Genomic DNA, 22,353 nt, shown 5'->3' on the forward strand with positions numbered 1-22,353 from the left:
GGTTTCATGTTTTTCCATTGAAATCTGTACTTACAAAACCAATTTAAAATGTCATAAGTCATAATCTTAAAACTAGGTTTCACAAGTCGCGGCAGTATTGCTTTCAGCGTGTGATATATGGATTGACCCAACACCGTACTTTGTTCCATTCATCCTGTTCCTAAAATTCATCACAACGATGTCTACAGAAAAGCGAAGGTCGTGTAGTATGTGGCATGCGGCAGTAGTAGGTACAGGCATAGGGGAATCAATCGCAGGAATCATTGTATTTTTTACATTATTGCAATCTTGAGATATTTAACCACTAATCACATCTTCCCGAGCTTTCATGCCTTGTTACAGCATGGTACTAACTAACAGGAGAAATATGCAGGTGGGGGCAGGGCCTGATTAACCCTTAGGCTAATTAGGCTGCAGCCTAGGGCGCTAGGATCGGGGTGGTGAGGGGGGGTGGGGGGAGGCGCTGAATTTGTGTCTTCGCATGCACTATTAATCTAGCATCATTGCATCTACCCTACATATTTCAACTAGACCAAGACAAAACACTTAAACTAAGTGTGCTGTGAACTGAAAAAGCTTGGGATTCCCTGATCTTTAACAATAAATTTTGAAATTTTAAAAAGCGCGCGTAAAACAAAACACTGACTGGTCACCTGGCGGGGGCACGTTCTCATAATTAGCCTAGGGGCGGTCAGAACTCTTGGATCAATCGCTGGGTGGGGGCGTAATCAGGGTGTCCACAGTTAGTACTTTCGTACTAGATCTAGTACTTTTATAACTTTTTTAGTGGTCTAGTACAGATCTAGTACATTTTTCTTTAATATAATATTATTATAGTAACTCCAATATGTTTTATTATTAAGCGTAATTATTTTTAAAAACTATGGAATGTATGTGTGTGTGGCGTGATATTTAAGTTAGAGCATTGCAATGTCATAATAACTTCCTAAATTGTTAAAAACCATAACAAATTATAATTTAGTCTTTTTTTTTTTTTCCAAATCTAGTACTTTTTCTCACCTAAGTTGGTAAGAAATATTTTTTCCTTGTGGACACCCTGGGCGTAATAACTGTGACATCGGTAACTCTACTGTAGCCCCGGGAGAGGCAACATCTGCAAGCGGCCGGCGACATTACCTGGATATGCTGCCGCAGCTGCTGCTCGTGCTGCTCCGCCAGCTGCTGCTGCTGCACATGGAAGTGCTGGAGCAGCAGCTGGTGCTGCAGGTGCTGCTGCTTCTTCAGCTGCAACACACGAGCACCTCCGTGACCGCTCCGTGGAACTAGAGGTGGGATGTTACAGCAATTTTCGTTATCTGTTTCAACCAGTTACTGATACGGTAATGTAATGGTTACAAGTAGCTGATACTTCTGTATCAGCTACAGCAGTAGCGGTCCCGGGAAGCAAACAATGTATCAGCATTCTCGTTACAGGTTACACATCCTCCGTGCCGTCATCACCAGTGTAAAAAAGGTATCAGTTTTCTCATTCTACATTCTTCGTAGTCGAAAAATTGGTATCTGTGTTCTCTTTCCACGCCTTTCGTAATCTTGAGTCTTCAGTCTTCGCAAGAAACACGCACTGCGCACTGAGCGTACTTTGATATGGGACAATAAACAAAACGACTCGTAACAATTTCGCTCTGCGCCTCTCCTTCAACGCCTTCCCCTGTACTTCCACCCCAACATTCTTTCCCTTCTTTATCTCTTATTCGTCGTGTCGCTCCCTCCCCTTTCACAAGCTCCGCCCAAGTGACCGTTATCTGCGATCGGGTTCTGCGCACATTGGCCGTGGTGTTGTTCCAGGCGAATTCTAAACTGATACTAAAGTACTTGATACTTGAATAGTGTACTCATATGCAGTACTTGATACAGGCATGTATCAATTACAAAGTAGCAGAATGTTACTTTTCGACCCACCTCTAGTTGAAGTTGGATTGTCGGGTTAGACGTGCGAGGATCATTCAAACATAACCACTTCTTCCGTTGATTCCGTCCGGTTGGCGGACCCGCGTCTGGCGCCGTTAACTCGTATGTAGTCGCTTTCGTGATCAGGGAAGCCTTCTTTTCACAGACGAGAGAGCCAAACGTCCGATCGTGCATCTTCGGTTTTTTTTTGTTCATTGTAAATAAATATGGCGGTGTTGATTAAAGGATACCGATGGTCAATTAGGTTAGGTTAGCTACATTATAAATACTTAAAAACATTGTGGACGGTTGATTTGGTTAGGATAGCTACATTAAAGATACGGAAAAAAAAAAGCATGAACTTCGGGGAACTTCGGGTTTTGGCTCTCTCGTCTGTGAAAAGAAGGCTTCCCTTCGTGATCTTCGGGGGACGTACCAACCGTGTTGGTGTGTCAAATGAAACTGCAATAATGGCCATAACAAGAAATAATCGCAACGTAAAATAGTACTTGAAAAAAATTAGAAAAAAAAAACCAGTTATTTTTTTTTGTGCGACGGTGCTATCTCTAGTATTGTTGAATCTATGGTTGAAAAAACACCCGCTAGAATGCGTTGGAACCAGTTTCTAGCCTCGCGCAGGGGCACCGTTTATTAAAACGGTTGCCGATTCGTTTCCTTGCCGGGATTTTTTTTTTTTGACACGTGAATCACGTCTGCGCTGTCCGCAGCTATCCACACAATGGGCTCTGGTGTGCTGTAACCGCTCAAGTTATGGCCAGTTAAATTTCGCACCGCTTCCTTCTGAGATATCTGGAAGCATTCCGTCGCAAGTTTGCGCCAGCGTTTCCCGTCGTCGTCAGCAGAGCGGGCTTAACGGCGGCGCAGCTATTATTAGCCTCGGGTGTATAGTTTGGCCGTGGTGGGCGTTTCACGGTATCCTATTTTCGAGTCGCCAAGCTTCTTTCATAACCCCCCCCCCCCCTTTTTTTTTTCTCCAACGTACGAAAAATACGACATTCATAGAATTCACGTCAAGTTTGCCGTAAACCCCCCCCAACAAGCATCGGGACCTACGTGCTGTTTGTGATGTCCAGGGCGGGAAAAGGGTGATCAATGAACTTGCACGCAGTGAATGAACACGTAATGCGAGTTTATGTTTATTTACGCATAGTGCCAAGATACACGACCCTGTGTAAGAAATACACTGTTTTTTTTTTTTTTTTTTTTTTTTTTTTAATGGAAGTTCATTTTGATTCCAAATATGAGAAATGAAGGTATTTTTCCTAGTTTGTAACACCTGTTTTACTTAGGTTAGTTATTTGAAGACGTCTATTTCTGGCGATGAAAATTCAAGTATACACTGTGACAATGAGTTGTTTTGTAGCAGTTTAAAAATACATGTTTGTTTGTGTCGCGAATGATTTATTTACGTGGAAAATAAAATAAAATTCGTCTCCCACAGTTTTCTGTTTCCGTATTGGCAGGGACGTGACTAAACTAACATTCACTCGCGGGAAGAACTCCTATTGGCGCCCCCTACTTTTTTTTTTTCAAACCAACCGAACCAAAAAAACCTTTCCCGAGGCGTTTTATTTTTTAAATACATCGCAAGTTTGATAGTACGCGAAAAAAAATACCAGTTATCAAATATTTCTAGGTCTTTCACTATAAATAATCCAGTTCACCTGCCGTCCAACATTTTTTTGACGTTACAACGTCTAATAAATCGATGATCGCCGGCTGCACGCACGAAAAAGTGTCCCGTAACGCACATTGTCCCACTACGGATGTGTCCTGTTATGCTCATTGTGCGCATGCGTGGCATTTCTCTTCCACTCGATTGGAACAACCATCGATTTGACTTTTCAATCATATTTTCGTTGTTTGAATTATTAATAGTATGTAATTTAACGATCGTCCACCGATTTTCAGCACAATCGGTACGGTTATTAATTTCCCGCCTACCATTATAAGAAATAAACATGGCCGACTACATACGTTTTTAAAACTTCCACAACACAAAACTAATTATATATATATATATATATATATATATAACATCTGAAACAATTGTTTCCAATATGGTCTCGTGGTCGTGCGGTTAGCATCGCTGAAATTACTCTGCCGGGTTCCCCCCCCCCCTCCCCCCTTTAGATAAGTCCCTGCGTATTGGTCGAACGGTCGTGCAAGTCTGCGAACCCGCGACCTTGACCGCCCGGCTGATCACAGACACTCGCGTAAACTTGCTGTGCTCTCCGCGCTCCACTAGAACATGTATCTCACTGATCTACTAAAATAAATTTTTAGATTTTAAATTTATCTAGTGCAATTAAATTATCAATAATTAATTAATTTAAAGACTGAGAAAAATAAATTTGTGTCGTCAATGTTTCCATAGCAAACACAGAATCACAGATAGAAATACTACCGTAAAACAGTTCCTAACCTCAAAATATTGTTTACGTTACAGGTTACAGCCCCAGCTATGAAAAAAAGAAATCGTGCCAGTAAAATGTGGTGCTCGTAATCGCGTTGCTACTTCCTGCGGTGTTCTCCACGACCTCGGCCTGTTTGCCGCGACTTAAGCCGCAAAGCGTGTGTTGGTAATCAACCCGCAGGTCTGGGTGCGTGTGGCGCCGAGATACGGGCCTGCAGGCAGTGATGCCAACTCCTACAGAGTGGTCCCCCTAGGACCAACTTCAAATCCCCCTAGACTTCGATTACAAACCCCTAAAGTTGTCATTGTACACCCTATTTGAGAGCTTAAAAAAAAAAAAATATATTTTCTCTTTTCTTTCCTTATTTTTCTGCTCAAACAGAGCATAATAATTTTGAAAAATTACGTTCAGTATCTACAATTTTAGATATGTACGAATATAATTTCGATTTAAAGAATACATGTTTACTAACCTTGAAGTTCTGTATCGGTCTCCCAACATTTCATATATTTTTGCTATTAGTTTTTTTTTAAATATGGAAAAGATTTGAACACGAATAATTAATTATCATTCTTATTTTTTTTTTAATTCCTTGGCACCACAGAAAAAAACAAACTACTTACTATGCAATCTGTGTTGCTGTTCTTTTTTCACTTTGTTTTAAAGATATACACTTAAATTTCACGCTCTCAAAAAATTTCTTAAATAATGTACCCGCTAAAAAAATCCCCATAAATAAATGTACCCCCTAAAAAAAATATCTTAGTTTTGGTTCCCCCTAAATTTGGGGGGAAAACCCTCAAGTTGGCATCCCTGCCTGTAGGCAGGAGTTAGTTCCGCGCACGGCCGCTCGCAGCGCTACTCGTGCGTGTGACGCCGAGATACGGGCCTGTAGGCAGGAGTTAGTTCCGCGCACGGCCACCCGCAGCGCTAAGCGTGCGTGTGGCAACACGAACACACGCTTCACGCCACCTGAGCGGTGGCATTACCATATCTGAAACATTTCTGGAAATAACCGGGCGGGTATGCTATCAGGCTTTATCGCCCCTCCGCCGAGGCCAACGCGACGACAAAAAAAATCCGATAATACTAGGCACGTTTATTTCCCCAAATACAGTGTATATAGCTTTGGTTCAAGGTCACAACTAAAGAGTAACTCAGCACTGCTTTGTTGTTTTCTCGTTTGCAGCGTCACCTACGCAACAATGGCGATAAGTAGAGGGAGAACCATTAACAGGTATCTCGTTGGAATCACTTTGTACGAGAGTGGTTGAATGTCGAAGTCCCTGACCGTTGGATTGGTATTATTTTTCGCTGGCATCCACGTTCACCTGACATAACGCCACGCAATATTTTTCCCCTCCGGGGCTTTATAAAATATCGTGTTTACGTTCCGCCGCTACCTAATGATTTGCCAGAGTTGAGACACAGAATTGAAGATGCTATTGCTTCGATTACTCCGGAACTTGTTAACCAAAGTGTGGGAAGATTGGGCTTCGGTTTGGACGTGTGGCGTATAACTATAGGTTCACGCATTGAACATTTGTAAGAAAAAAAACTAGATTAGTTTACCTCCAATTCGATGTATGATTCGTTGTAAATCATGTTATGATATGCATGGCCCCCACAAGGGTGGGGCTGGGTGGACCCCTGGATCCAGGGCCCGGGACCAGCCCTGTTTATTTTTTAAATGATTAACTATCAAAAAAAAATTGTACAAACTAGAAAAACATAATGGATATTTTATAAATAAACTAAGTTTGGACTTTTATAAAAGGGGGTTGTCTGTAAAGTCGGTTTACAGGCGATAATTTTATTAGGCTACGTGATAACGTTAGTTATAGAAATAAACTGAAATAAAATCAAAGTCAATAAATAGTTAATTTGAAATGACGAAATTGGACAAATAAATCTTTTTTTTAAAATTGCTGCTTTTAAAATAAAGACCCGCCTTAAAACTGTTTGATATTATCTAGAAGATTTTCTCGCACGGTGGTTGGCCGGGTTCTTGCACGCGCTCGGCTCAGGTGGAACGTGACAATTTTTCGTGCGTGCAGCCGGCGTTCATCGATTTATAAGACGTTATCACGTCAATTAAACAGTAACCATGAGTGTACCCTGTATTTAGGTTAAGTGACGTTGTGAAAAGAGTGTAGGTGAGGAATAGCTTGAGACCGGAAAAATTCGCGGATTCATTTCACCATATGATAGAATCCAAACAACTGTGACTTTATATTGCTTCTCTGATTGGCTCACAGTTTATCTGAAGGACTTTGAGCCAATTGAAAAACCTTCAACCAAAAAAAGTATCGTATCGCAAGCGTCCCACTTGACAGGTGTCACGAGTCAGTAGCCAAAGATGGCATTTTCCGGAGTGTGTAGGGGGTTTTGGAGTTAATCCTAGAGGATTTTTCCTGTCTCTACACTGTTAGAAAAACTGTAAATTTACTGACTTTTTAACGAAGAAATAACGACAAATAAACGAAGATTTCTTCGAAATTGCAGATAACTGAAGCTTAGTAAAAAAACTACTCCGTATTCCTAGTTCCGTGCTCCACTGTGAACAGGGTGAACAGGCAATGTAAGGAAGAAGGGTGTCCTTGCTGTTTGACTTAAAAAAGTTTTTGAATGTTTTTTGGTGGTATACTAAGATGGTTCTTCCTGATTTATGTTCAGTGCAATTTCCGCAATCTTACCAAGATAACCGAAGATCTCTGGATAATTTGTGACCAGAATTTTTTTTTGTAAATTTGAGGTGAACATTTTCAACTGTGTGGGAACAGCCGTGCAGGGGGCATGATGATGGGACCGACCTGCAGTATCTGCTGTTGGAAGGCGTCCTCCTGCAGGTTGGGGTCGAGCTGATGGTGCTGCGCCTGGTGGTGGTGGTGGTAGTTGTTGAGCTGGTTGCGGCGGGACAGCGCCGGGCTGCCCATGGGGGAGTCCCGCGCCATCTCTGCAACACACACACACACGGCCTGCTCGGTACCCTCTAGAACCCTCGCCTGTCCTATACAGCCCACCACACGGAGTCACGGCCTGCTTGGTACCCTCCTGTACAGCCCACCACGGAGCCCACAAACACACTGCAACCTCGTGCTCGCCAGACATTCCCGCGCCATCTCTGCAACACACACACGCGGCCTGCTTGGTACCCTCTAGAGCCAACCGACGTTTCTGGTCGACATTGCAAGTCGTCATCGTCAGGGAGCAGTTACCTGCTGACTGGTAACTGCCGCCAAGGACACGGCTACAACCCACAAGCCAAGTTACTTCAAGCTTTGTTCAGGTTTTTGGTGTGTGTGCTGCAATTTGCTTGCAGTTCGAAAAAGAAAAACAGTTGAACGAAAATTTAGGATGACTATTGACCTTAACGATAAAAATTTATCTGCTTACACCACAAATGGGTAATGAATCTAAGGTGATAACATAACTATTGACACCTTAGCACTGTGTGGATGTTCATTTTAAATATAAATTATTCACACGGTTACTGAGATCTTTTATCATGTATTTGTATTCTTCAGTCAAAACTAGTAAAGTATTATTCGCCAAGGACACGGCTACAACCCAGAAGCCAAGCTACTTCGCATTACAACCTGTTGAAAAATTGAAAAAAATACACGACCGAAAACCAATTTCACGCGCATTCCCTTTTGTAAGTGTTCCACCGTGGTATTCATCTCCTTTGTGCCTGCGTTCCTTGTGTCAATAGTGAATCAGAGGATTTTTTTCCCGGATATTAATAATAGTTTTACTTTCGGTGAACTCTGAGTTCATTCATTAGTATTAATGTGTAAAGGCACGAACCATGATGTATCGTTTCATCGTGGAATATTGAAGAAACTTTGGAGATGTTGCAGTTGCAGAGAAAATGAAATATGGCATGCATAGAGAACTATGCGAGGCAGTGTGTCGAGACAGAGGGGCGAGGCAAGAGAAGGGCAGTATAGTGTAGAGAGTAAACTCCGATTAATTTGTGGACCGACAATTAAATTGTTTTAACTAAAAGAATAGTGTAAATATTTGATAATAAATAAAAACGTATTTAATTAATTGGGCCATCCTTTCCGGACCTGTTTCCCCCACTCGTTACAGTATATTAAATATACTTTATAAAAAAAATAGACCAAAATTTTGAAATGTTTTTGTATTATTGTCTTAAACTCCTGTATGACTTTATTCGTTAAAAAAAACCTATTAGCGTCTTTGAAAGCTGTTCTAGTTTGCGAAGTTGTAACAAGGGCCCCGCCTACCCGGACATAAGATCTGCAGAGATTTAGGGGAGGGGGGGAACGAGTTTCGAAGACTGCTCAAGATATCCGAGTGGTGTCTGTTTACAAAAAAAATGTATTTAAGAATACGCTGAGGGCGGACGATTATTTCTGTTTCCGGAGTTATTTTTTAAAAACTGTATTTTTTGGACAGTGAAAATAACTAAAACGCGTAATTCCAGAGTAATATTTAGGTATGAAACTTGAAAGCACTCGATGTAACTCCATTTAACCATTATCCTAATTCCTCCGCCAGATAATGTTATTATTGCCACTAGAATCTGATAGTTACCCAATGCGCGCCAGTCCAAAGTCTTGCTCTTAGAGGCGATACCACGCTAGAAGCACCAGCAAGCTTCGCCCTTACTATCCTGACTTACTAACACAAATACACCCCTGACCAGGCAGGCGCCTTAAACATGATAACGGACGAGGAAAGGTAAGAAGATCTACGTGAAGAATACAAAAATAAGGACGGCATTCGGGAAGTGAACTGATAGTAAGATACAAACTATCAGAGAACCGACACAGAGAAGATAGAAAATGAAGACGAAGTCAAGAATGACGCAAGAGAAGCAAATGTAGCCGAGGAAACACAATCCTGTTTACTCGATGAAGCCAAACAGAAAATAGTAATTTAATAAGTACTGCGTGTGCAATTAGCCTAAATCATAGATATAGCATTAACTCAGAGTTACGAAGGTGCTAATGAAAACTAGACAGCAAATTAGGACTGAAATCTTGAGGAATGCATTTAAGAAAGGACATTTCTGATCCCTAGCATACCAAACAGTGCTTGGATGCAGGTGGTGACAACAATAAACATTCCAATATTTGGAATCATCTGCATTTGGTATCCCTGAATTTTCTTTGATATTTCACGAGTGCAGTAAAATAGATAATGAGTAAAAAAAACAGCAAACGTGTTTTACGAGTACACGCACTGCATAGTTTACATCAACTTATTTTGGAAGTTCCAACGGCTAATCGTAAGCCAACGAAGGCAGCATACGCATAAGACAAGAATTTACTTTGATCTTATCTTAGATCTTATGCAGGAAATTCTTAATTAAAATATATATATTTCATAATTTCCTTACTTTTTGTTTGTTTGCGAAAAAAAAATTATCAAAAAAGCTTGCTACAAGCACCTCTGCATCAGATCATGAGACGTCTAAATAAACATGTATCTGAGTAAGGGCCTATTTTCATGCTAAACTGTACTACATCATGATGTCCGCGGTTGTGGCAGCAGGCAAATGTTGATGTTCGCCGCGGAAGGATACGGGGATGTGTTTGTTTACACACGGGTAGTGCCTAAGAGCAAACGAAGGCATCCATTACACGGAAAAAAACCTTGTTGGCTGTGCGTGCGTCAGCCGAGTTGGCGCCTGCGGCGGTAGGCAACCCGCAGCGCGCGTGCGAAGCGGCGAGTCTGCCTTGCAGGGGCCACCAGTGTTTCTCCTGACGTCGCTAGCGTTCCACGATTCCTCCAGCTATAAGCCTTTACGGGCGTGTGTTATGTTTCAGGTCATTCTTTACATCTACAGTACACACGGTAAGCTTGCCGATTTTTGGATTGGCTTCAACTTCACTACACATATAGTTTTAAAAAAGAGTTATTCTTTACATTATGGACGAACAATCATATACCTAACAATTTTATTCACTTCAGTTATTATAGAAGTGATCAGATGTTAACACATTACCGTTAAAAATAAAAACAACGTTAAACAAACATAAATATTAAACGCCTTTTTTTTGAAAAAAAAAAAAGGCGCAAATAAATATTAGGAAGGATAATGTTTTCCATTGATTCAACAATGAAAACAATGTGTGTGCTACCGGAGAAAATAATACCCTCGTTATCTCATCATTAGAGGCCGGAAAAATTCGCGTTTTCACTGACCTGTAGGATGGACTCCACGATCCTCTATGCACTCGGGCGAATTGCATCTGCTCATTGGTTACCGACTCGCAGCACCTGTTAACTGGGTTGCTCGCGATTCGCTACTTCTTTTGTTTACATTTTTCCATTGGCCCAAAGTCCTTCAGGTATACTTTGGCCCAATCACCGAAGCAGAAAAAAAAATGCAAACTTTTTGGATTCTAGCCTATCGTGAAATTAATGCGCGAATTTTGCAGGTCTCTACTCATCATTAATTCAAATATCCAGTCGAAGATTGACATATGTATATAATGACACATATATGTATTTCAAAGTTACTTTTTTTTTTCGGGAGGAACAGTTACGATATTCGGAGACAAAGCTACAGGCTCGTGGAAATCGGAGGAATCATTTTGAAAACACGCGCCACATAAACGGGAATCCCGACGCCGAGGTCGAACTTGCTGCGACGAAGGTCGGGTCAGCACGTGACGTCACACACACGAGGATGTAATAATACTGCCAAAAACAAAAAAAAAGTTTGATCGTCGTCGGATGACAGCGTGGCAGAAGTGTCTCCCCGGCTGTCACACGATCCGCTGCGGTCACACTTCGCCCCCCCCCCCCCCCGAGGGTCCACGGAAATACACGGAAACGCACGAACGAGGGAAGAGTGAGGCGCGGGCACTCAGACGAACATCGGACAACCAAACGACTCGACACTACCGGACGTCAATGTTCCAAGGAAAAGGGGAGGGGAGGAGGAGGAGAGGAAGTGACCGCTGAATACATTTCCGGAGTTTGAAAATAGACGGAAATAGATCCCCTTCCCCCTCCCTTCCCCCTTCTTCAAGAGAACCGGGCAACATCGAGCCGCGCGTGACATAGCCGTAGTGTCTGGACTCTGGCATTGCCATGAGACGTATCCCGAAGAGGAATTGCGGTCACTTCCGAACACACACACGGCAGTTAACTTTGCCTGGCGGCGCCGGTTCGTAACAACACACGACCCTCCAGAAGTTGCGCCTCAATTACGGATGAACAAACGCTTTTGATATCACTTGTGCGAATCAGTACTGTCGAAGAGTGTCGTGAAAGTATTGTTTTAGAATAACACAGATTGGAAGAAGTTAAATAGCCAACATGTATAAAAGTTATAGTTAAAATAATCTCTTCGTTAAAAGTAATAAACATATTTGAATTAATGAGTGCAAATAAAAGTAAATTTATCAATTAAATTGTAGATTTCATTTCACTCCTTCTATGTATCCATACAAAATAGTGATTATTTAATAAAAAATATTCAATTTTATTCATAAAAGTATGCAATCATTTCATCAATGTTTTGTTATGACGTTGTCACGTTAAACTATCGTCCGTAAACCGACTTTACCGACAACAAATTTTTTTTTATTCATCTGGAGATCGTGATTTAACATTAAGCCTAATAATAATAAAAAGGAGAAGCAGATGAGAAGTATTATGAAAGGCAACTAGGTAGGTAATAAACCTCCAAAAGAGGCACCAAAAAGTGCCAATGAACGGATGCAAGAGTACAAAGCGCGGAAAATGGGCTTTTTATTTTATTTGAGATCATACCAGTTTTCTTACCATTCTTAAGTATTATTTCTTGTTATATAAAAAAATAACAATAATTAATCTCAATCCATACCTAATCTCCATGGCAACGGTCATCCCAATGTTGATACTTCATTGACTTCTGGATATTTTGACAGATTTCTATAACCATCTTCGCCATCATACCGACAAGTATTTGGTTTATTGTGTCATTGTGTCTTCCCGCTTACCTAAGTTACATTAATTTTTTTTTTGGCAATGTAAGTTGGTATTCGAAATTCGATTTAGGTCCCCCCCCCCCCCCTTTTTTTTCCCCAAGACGCGGCAGTGGCGAACCCCACGAGGATGGACATGTATAATGACGTAGAGACCTGCAAAATTCGCGGTTTCGATTGCCTTCAGGATAGACTGCACATACCCCTGTACACTCGGGCAAACAACGCATTTCATTGGCTGCCGACTTGTGAGTCGTCTCACCTGGTTCGTCTGTGATTCGATCCTTCTTTGGTTGAGAGGGTTTATAACTGGTTGAGATTCGTCCAGATGAACAGTAAGCCAATAGCAAAATCATCTGAGATGTATGTGTGTATGAATTCTAGCCTATCACCGAATGAATCCGCGAATTTTGCAGGTCTCTAAAATGAGCAAGCGAAGCAGCTAGTACTGAATGTTGTCGACAAAATGGCATCCCTTGCAAGGTCCAAACACACACACGCACACTGAACAAAGGCACCACACGCCCACCTGCTGAGAGGCTGAGAGAGAGAGAGAGAGAGAGAGAGAGAGAGAGAGAGAGAGAGAGAGCTACATCGTAGCAAGTCGAGCAGACGCCAAGGTAGGGAAAGTCGCCATTTCTCAAGCAACACCCCCTAACCCCCTCCACACCCTTCCTAACCCCCGCTGAGACGCGGTGCCGACCGCGACTGCGCGTTTTTATTCCTGGACGTTTACACAATTTCACGGCCGTTTGTTATCCCGCCACTCTCGGCCGGGTTGCGCTATGAATAGCGCGCTGACATTAAGAATAGTCGTGGGAGGATCCTCCACCTCCCCCCCCCCCTTCCACCTCCTTCACCCCATCCCTCCGCTGCCTCCATTGTCATGCTCGGGGACGCACCACAACGCCGAACGTACAATAACGCCGAAAACCATAACGCCGAATGCCAAATTGACTACAACACCGACAGTTAGAAAACTGCTGTGTACCACAACGCCGAAATACATTAACGCTGAAAAATGTCATTGCAGGACTGCCACAAAGGTTAGGTTAGGTAAGGTTAGCACACAAATTCATTCAGTTGTTTTTCGTTTTGTTCCTGTGCCCCCCCCCCTTCCCCCTTCCACGTAGCAACATTTTTCGGCGTTACTGTATTTCGGCATTGTGGTACGCAGCAGTTTTCTAGCTGTCGGCGTTGCGGTCAATTTGGCATTCGGCGTTGTGGTAACGACCCGTCATCCTCCACTGCTCGTGGCAGGCGCGCTCATCTGCAGACCGACACACGTCCTCCCTGGATGTGAGGCTCGTATGTTACATGCTGACTGCATACCCTCCAACCCCCCACTACCCTCCTCCAAACATCACTGAGGGAGCCCGCTTACGATTGCAAAATCGTGTAAAAACTATGTCTTATGGAAAACTTTCTGCACATAAGTTTTTATGCTTATCGCATGCATGTCTTTTGTCGGTAAAAAAAAACTTCATCCAAAAAATCCTCGGGTTGTACACACCCCCTCCCCCCCCCCCCACCCCAACCCCGTGAATTTCTGTCGGCCCCTCTTGCTAAAAACCGGAAAAAAACTTTAAAATGTACAGAAAGTTTTTTTTTTCAATAAAAAACATAAGTTTTCACGTTTACGTTAACTAACCCTGTTTCACATCCTCAGTGAGGGACTTCCTTAATTCCAGCCTCAAGCCATGGTTCAAAATATCGGAGTGCAGTGTCAGTTTACGAAGAAAAAAAATTTAAGAATGCGCTCACTGCGGGTGGGTAGTTCTGTTTACGGAAGAGTGAAAATTGGCCAACAATTATATCATCGGAATAATTTTCAGGCATGAAGACCTCCAGTTCAGAATTAGTTGAAAACGCTCAAGGGACGAAGGGACCGTGTAGCGTCGTGGCTGCCCTGTGCTCGACCAGCAGACCTGCCCGCCGATGGGGCATTCCAATGCCTTCCAATCTGTGTTGTTCTGTTATAAGGATAGGACGATGATAGGAAAAGTAGGAAACGAATGGGAGTGTTTCAAGTTTAATGTGGCTCGAAAAAGTCAAATCGGTGGTTGTTCCAATCGAGTGGAAGAGAGATAGATGCGGCGCAAGCGCACAATGAGTGTAACGGGACACAGCGTAACGGGACAGTGTGCGCAACGAAACACTTTTTCGTGCGTCTAGTCGGCGTTCATCCATTTATTAGACGTTGTCGCGTCAAATAATAACAGCACAGACGAATACAGTGACGAGACAGATTCACCAAGAACAGGATATGCATGCAGACAGACTACTGCAACAAAAACAGACGGAACACAAACGATGAAAAACAAACCGGTATTCTAGGGCAACAACAACGACACCGTCAACGAACACAGCAGGAGGCTTCCCAAGACAAAACAGCTGTCATTGTTTCGGGAACTGGCGTCTGTTCCCGTCCACCCAGGCACAAACAGACCGCGATACGCAGACAACCTGGTTGGTGCTCGCCACTGTGTGTGGATCACTTCATTCCAGGCCTAGTTTACCGGCCCGTGATGGTTTCCAAGCGCTTCGTTTCAGAAAGTGTTCGCACCAGAGCCTGGCTGGACTGCATAGCGTGGCCCGTGCTTAGAGACCGGAAAAATTCGCGGATTCGTTTCACGATATGCTATAATCCAAACAACTGTACCTTTATATTGCTTCTCTGATTGGCTCACAGTTTATCTGAATGACTTTGAGCCGATGAAAAACCTTTAACCAAAAAAAAAGTATCGAATCGCAAGCGTCCCAGTTGACAGGTGACACGAGTCAGTAGCCAATGAGAAGGTGGCGTTTGCCCGAGTGTGTAGGGGATGGTGGAGTCTATCCTGGAGGTCATCCAAAGTGCGAATTTTTCCAGTCTCTACCCATGCTTAGTTGGTGGTGCGCATGACAATCTTTCTCTTTCTCTCTCTCTCTCTCTCTCTCTCTTTCTTATGCGCGATTTCTGCCATTAGCGTTGTGATTGTTTCGATGTGTCAAGGAGCACAAAAATTTAGCCACTACTTTATATTAAACAATATTTTTTTTTGCAATGTCTCTTGAACATTGAACGCTGTAAAAAAAAAATTTGGAATATAAATTTTGGAAACATATTTTCCACTCCATTTCCTTAAGAGCATTTAATGACAGTATTCTATTTTTTTTATTCTACGGAGATGGAACTGAGAGACGCCATCCTGGTTTCAACAGGTTTTTCAACCAAATGTTTAGAACATAATTTAATAATTAAAATTTGACGCCATTGTCTTTTTTTTTGTATATACTGTTTTATTTTTGTACTGTGCCATCCCTGGTTTAAAAAAAAATCTCGAATGAAACAGCAATTAAAATATAAAAATAATGCGCCATATTTTCGTAAGTTAAATACTTAGCATTATCTCGAGAAAAAAAAACGTATTTCATGTATGCAAAAAATATAATTGTGTGTTGTACAAAGTTATAATTACAAACATATTTCTTGGCTACTGCAAACAGAGAATAACATACTGCTTTCACTGATATTTTGCAAATGTGTTCTCCACCTCGGGAAGGAGAATTGTGGAGAAGGGGGGGGGGGGGGTATTTGTTGTATACGTAGGGACATGCAAATTTCGCGAAAAGATTCCAAGACTAGCTGAAAGTGTTTTAACTGTGTAAACACTGTAGAATCATCTGTGTTTCTTAATTGGGTGAGTTTCTTTCAGGTCAATGTAGATTTTTACAACACCAATCACTAGAGACCGGAAAAATTCGCGGATTAATTTCGTGATAGGCTGAAATTCAAATATGTGTATAATTCTGCTGGTTCTGCTATTGGCTCGCGGTTTAACTGGAACTCTCTGGGCCAATGAGAGACTATCGACCGAAGAAGCGTCGAATCACACGCTACCCAGTGGAGACGCCTCACAATTTAGCACCCAACTAACACTCGTGTTTGAGATGTGCAGAGGATAATGGAGGCTATCCTAGAGGTCATTGAATCCGCGAATTTTTCCGGTCCCTAGCAATCACCGTGACTCAGTGCGGAAGCAAACAAGTCCTGATTGGCCCAGTCAAACAAGAAAACGACTTCTCTCGCAGACGGCCGCCAATCACAAGGAAGAAACCACTGGTACGGGTATACTTTGTTGCAGTCTAATAGGCGCTAAGATTTATTCGCGAAAAAATGCCTGCCCCTATGTATACGTCCCCCTCCTCGCCACAACTCCCGCGTCCGCCACTGGAGTTGACCGGACTCCCTCGAGCAAGTCGATGAAGCAAGGACTGGAATATTCCCCGCGCCCGCCGAGTCCGCGGCAGAAGCGACGCGCAGATAAGAGCCAGCCAGCCAGCCAGCCTCCTTGGGGGCACACACTTCCTCAGATACCGCGGCGCGCCGCCACGTTGCCACGTCAGCCGTCTCGCCCCGGCACATCTGGCAACCACGCGCGCTCAGAGACCGCCCGCACCGACCGAGACGGCAAGCCTGAAGATGTACATCAAGTTCTGTCCCTGGCCGAACACGCCCGAATATTCACCTTCGGCCAACCTCGGGTTCATTTATATACATATTTATATTTATCTTAAGCACTGCACGTCCATCCCTGAGTTAGGAGTTTGCATATTTCGTAACGAAATGCCTAGTTTGTAAGTCATTTATCTGTTTTCTGTCTTAGTTTCTTAGTTTTTTAGGTGCTGACTGGCGGCGGAGTGGTCAGTGCAACCACTCACCACCAGGAGCGCTTGCGTCCCTGGTCACTAAATCCAGTACTGGACAATTAGCAGAGCGGACCACGAGTCCAAGTGCCCAACCCCCGCATGGTAGACTCTTTTCTACGCTGTCCAACACTTCATCCAAACCATCCTGTCTCCTGTAAATTCCTACACGTAATGCATGCCAATTTGCATCCCGCATGAATGTGCCCAGGGTTTTCCCTGTGTCTATGCAGGTTTTACCTGGGCCCAACCTATCTCTAGTTATAGTCTAGATTTAAGAGTGAGGGGAGTTAGTCATGGCGCCAATCGCTGCCATGGCTGGCCAATCCCCCTCCTAGCACGTGATGCATGCGACCCTCTCCCTGCATGGCTAATCCCAGCATGACTAGGCGTATAGGCTTCGGCCTCCAAAATACACTTAGTTTTAGTTAGGTTAGGAAAAAAAAATTAAAATCAAATTATATTTCTCTGTTTATTTTAATGTAGCTACACTAACCTAACTAACCGTCCATCGTGTTTTAAAGTGTTTTAATGTAGCTAACCTAACCGACCACTTTTAATATTTGAATTCATATTTTCCTGCGCAAAAATAAAACAAATCCCGAGGTCGGCCGAAGGTGAATATTCGGGCGTGTTCGGGCAGGGACAGAACTTGATGTACACCTTAGGCTTGTCGACGGAGACATCGTCCACGGTCGTCGTCGCTCCAAGACTCGCTTTCATTTAGTAAAAAAAAAAGGGGGGGGGGGGTTGTCTGTAAATTCTGTTTACGGACGATAATTTTACGTGATAACGTTAAAGAAAACATTAATATAAAATTGCATACTTTTTATTTTCAAATATTAGTTACAGTTTTTGCAAATTTAATTTAAATAATTCGTCTAAATATAATCACGAACAATTAGTTATAGAAATAATTAGCAAATCAAATCAATGTCCATAAATTGTTAATTTAAAATGACGAAATTGGACAAATAAATCAAATTTTTTTAAATTGCCACTTTTAAAAAGCCCGCCTTAACCTGTTTGATATTATAGAAGATTTTCTCGCACGGTGGTTGGCCGGTTCTTGCACGCGGTCGGCTCAGGCGGAACGTGACAATGAGTCATGCTTTTTCGTGCGTTCAGACGGCGTTCATCGATTTATAAGACGTTATCACGTCAATAATAATATTACGTATCACATATCAATATTTAAGTTGATTTACATTCGACAATCATATAATTTCTTTACTGAAGTAGCTTGGCTTCTGGGTTGTAGCCGTGTCCTTGGCGAATAATTCACCGACGTTTCTGGTCGACGTTGAAGTCGCCATCATCAGGGAGCAGTTACCAGTTACCAGTCAGTAGGTAACTGCTCCCTGATGATGGCGACTGCAATGTCGACCAGAAACGTCGGTTGAATTATTCGACAAGGACGCGGCTACAACCCTGAAGCCGAGCTGCTTTAGACAATGGCCGTGAAAGCCTGCGAACATTATTTCTTACTGTACTTCTTCTATTTTCGTCAGTCCTCACAACCACTTAGTTACACCATTGCATCAAAAAATAAATATTTTTGAGATAAATTTTTTTTTAAAATTCATAAATATTTTGAATTTTTTTTGCCAATAATAAACTATTCGTCCAACATGTAACATACACAAATTACATTTTCGTAACAAATAACTTAATTCTACGGTGACAAATCTAGAAACCCTTATAAAGAGTTTTTTTTATTAAAAGACTAATAAATCATTAAACTTTAACAAATTTTACAAGGGTCACTCACACTGTTGGCTCCCTTGTTACTGTCTAAATCTGAACAACGGCTAGTAACATCAAATGTGTCACGATTTCAATTCTTGTTTTAAGAAACAGAGTGAATGGCCTTTTCTGAACACAGGACTTTTCAAAAAAACCTTTTCTACGTCGCAGAAGAAAAAAAATAATTAATACGCACCACGAACACACACCGCGGGCCAAGACGGGCAATATTTCACTCGGCGCTAGCGGCTAGCCTGCGTGCACGAGGCAAGATACCAATTACATACTGCAGATCGAGACATGTCCCCCCCCCCCCCCCCCCTTTTACAGCCCACCACGGGGGAATGAATGCGGGGCACGCGATTCGTCAATCACACCGCCGCGCCGGCTTGAAAGAAAGAAAAAAAAAACTTGCGCGGAATGATTTCGCCCCGTGATTTATCCACAGCAGGAAACAATTTTTCTTATTTCCGTCCCCACGAAATAAAAAAATTAAAATTAAAAAAAAAATCATTGATTCGCACGTGTACCGGCAAAAACAAAAAAAAAATTCTAAAAGAAAATTGTAATTAGAATTTTTATGTGTTAGAAAAAAAAGACGGTTGTACTAAAAATACTGGATTTTAAAATCTATGTAATTTAAGTGACTCGAATTTACCTTTGTAACTAATCAAAAGATTATATAATTATTGTTTGACAATGGCTTAAAATTATTAGGTGTGACTAAAACAGATTGAGGTTTTCATAATAATCAATTATTATGTAAAATTATCGTAATTTTAAGTTACTCTCTGAATTTAGAAGTGGAAATGTTTTAAAGTTGTACTTTTTAAATAGAAACAAGTTTCTATTTTAAATTAAACTAATAATATTTATATTATTTCAAGAAACATGGTAACTAAAACCATAGTTCATACATATATTGAAGTTGGTTCCGAAAACTTTTTTTAGTTAATTATTTATAAACTTTGGAATAATTTAAAAATTGTTATATTTCTTAAGTATAAGTATTAATAAATGTTAATTATTTTAAGATCTGTAGCAAACCTCTACTTGTGCTATAAATGATTACGTCCAAGGTAATTAAAAACCTATAACCTGCCACATCTTTAACTGGTGAGTAGTGTATAGTAGTTGGCACTGATTTATGGCTCAGTTATTTTAATTTACCAATGGAGGGAGGCTAAGAAGATTTGTTTTATAGCAATAATTTTTGAATCGTATAAAGTTGCATATTCAATTTCGTTAAATAACAGTTAATTATTTAATGGAATGCCTGAATTTGAAAGTGACTCTCCGCTGCAAATATTTTTCACTTTGAACAAAATGGCGTTTAGTGTTAAATTTAATCATGGGAATGTCTACAACTAATAATGAAATAAACATTCTTTTAAAATTTCTCATAAAATATCTCAGTGTGTGTTTTCTGCCTTAATAAAGACAAATTTTCGTTTTTATACGATAAAACTTTGTTAAAGTCTAAAAATGGTTGGAACCAAGATGGCGTATTTCGGTTCGAGTCTCGGCCACTTAAACCAAGGCCCAAGTCTATTACACAAGAAGACTCTCTCGGAGCTTGCAACAATATTATAATACGCCAAAGCGAAATCAACACTTTGACGCAGGCCAAACGCTCAAGAAGTCATCAGCGCGCACAGATAAACACTGCGATAAGAGTTATCCAACTGGCAACTTGGCATTTTCGCGAGTCCTCACAGTTACGTCTTATGTTTAATAATCTGCAATAAAACACATGCAATCATTTGCTGGGTACAAGTCAATGATGTAACAACAAATGAAGTGGTTCCACCCCTCTCTTTAATGTGGCTACCACATTCACTATCTCCAAATTTTTGACGTGACAACGTCTAATAAATCGATGAACGCCGGCTGCACAGCACGAAAAAGTGTCCCGTTACGCTCATTGTCCCGTTAAGTCGTGTCTCGTTACGCTCATTGTACGATTGCGCCGCATCTATCTCTCTTCCACTCGACTGTTTATAAAGTGAAGTGAAAAGTTAATGTGTTTTTCATTGCTTATTACAACAAAAATAATTTCGGCAATAAAGGTTAATTATTCTTGCATTTTAAAAATCTGATTACTAGTATAATTTCAAGTATTTATTTTTTATTATTAAAATAAAAATGATTCAATTTTATTCATAAAAGTATGCAATCATTTCATCAATGTTTTGTTATGACGTTGTCACGTTAAACTATCGTCCGTAAACCGACTTTACAGACAACCAATTTTTTTTCTTTTCGTTTGCTGGCCTAGATTCCATCACACAAAAAGATAACACGAAACAGTGATCTAACGACAGAAGTACATGGAATGTCTGAAGTTCAACGCTGGGTTTGCAATAGAGACGGCAGCAAATGTCGCATTGTTGTGAACATGCCCTGGGTGTGAACTGTCTCTCGCCATTACTAACGCAACCCATAGATACTCTACGACCAAGTATGTTTGTACGGACCTTTTTGAAGAAAAAAAATTATTTGAGCCAAATTTAATAATTATTCCGAAAGTTCGTTCAACATAAACGTATTAAATAGATTTCCCAAACGAATATATTAAATAAAACCCTCAAAAATACAAGAGTAACAATTTTATTTACAATCCAAAAGTTTGACCAACATCCTAAAACCAAATTATGATGCTCATTTCAGTAGCATCGCGCCGGCGACGGTACGGAGAAAAAAAATCCCTTTCCAATCGAGAAATCTGTCGCGTCCGCTATTTCTGTCACGCTGACGTCACAAGCGTCGAAAGTGTGATTGGTTAGATAAATATTGAACACACGAAATTTTCCATTCTCTAAAACACGAGGGGAAAAAAATTCGTTCTGTTACCGATTGTACTGATAAGACATTATCATTCCCGTAATTACTTTAGTAGCACAGATAACTCTCGTCAGAGGACGCCGTGTCTTATCGTGTCTTGTCCACAAAACCACGACGACTATGAAGACAAATAACAAAACTTCTAATGCCACTACACGAACTAAAGAGGTTTTGAACACTAAGGCCATTCCCAAGAAAAGTTCTAGGGAAGTGATGATGACAACACTAGTACACAGTATACAGCAATTCCCATAACGCAACTTCAAGCCAATAACAGTTTATAGGCCAGTATATTAAGGTTCTGTAAAAAAAACCGAAATTAAAAAAAATGTTGATGTTTTCGAGATATACCTAGGAATTTTTTTAAAGTTCTAAATACCTACCTTGCAACAAAGTTTTAGATACTGTCACTAAATATTATGCAATGCAATCATAAACAATCCTTCTACTGATAACAATACGAAATAAAGTTAAATATCCTATACTTTTAGGGAAAAAAAATCATTATTTGGAAGAGTTATGTGGGGGGGGGGGGGGGGGGGGGAAAGTTAATAGTCATACTGGAAAAAATTTACTTTGAACTCCACAAGTTATTTGAAAATATAGCTAATTAAAGAAAATAGGTCAACTACCTAATTTAGTACAGTGTTTTTTTAGTGTTGATAGTCAAAGCTATCAGATTAAAAATTGTTTCCGCGTAGGTCGTGCAAAGGTTTTTTTTTTTAATTTAAGTACAGGATATTTCATTTTGGACTGTTATGAATGCACAGAAA

The 22,353-nt window shown here is 41.1% G+C and overlaps 1 protein-coding gene across 6 annotated transcripts in view; it reads right to left on the bottom strand.

Moving 5' to 3' along the window:
* LOC134537017 (histone deacetylase 4) overlaps positions 1–22,353 on the bottom strand; it is a 184,555-nt gene that overhangs the window by 58,381 nt on the left and 103,821 nt on the right. For all 6 annotated transcript variants that reach the window (XM_063377206.1, XM_063377209.1, XM_063377208.1 and 3 more), the window contains exons 4-5: positions 7,160–7,302; positions 1,138–1,245 (exon numbers count right to left, since the gene is read on the bottom strand). In XM_063377206.1, coding sequence (XP_063233276.1) covers positions 1,138–1,245; positions 7,160–7,302 — 251 coding nt within the window. The remainder of the gene's footprint in view (positions 1–1,137; positions 1,246–7,159; positions 7,303–22,353) is intronic.

Source organism: Bacillus rossius, chromosome 11, assembly GCF_032445375.1.
Source record: "Bacillus rossius redtenbacheri isolate Brsri chromosome 11, Brsri_v3, whole genome shotgun sequence".
NCBI lineage: Eukaryota > Metazoa > Arthropoda > Insecta > Phasmatodea > Bacillidae > Bacillus > Bacillus rossius.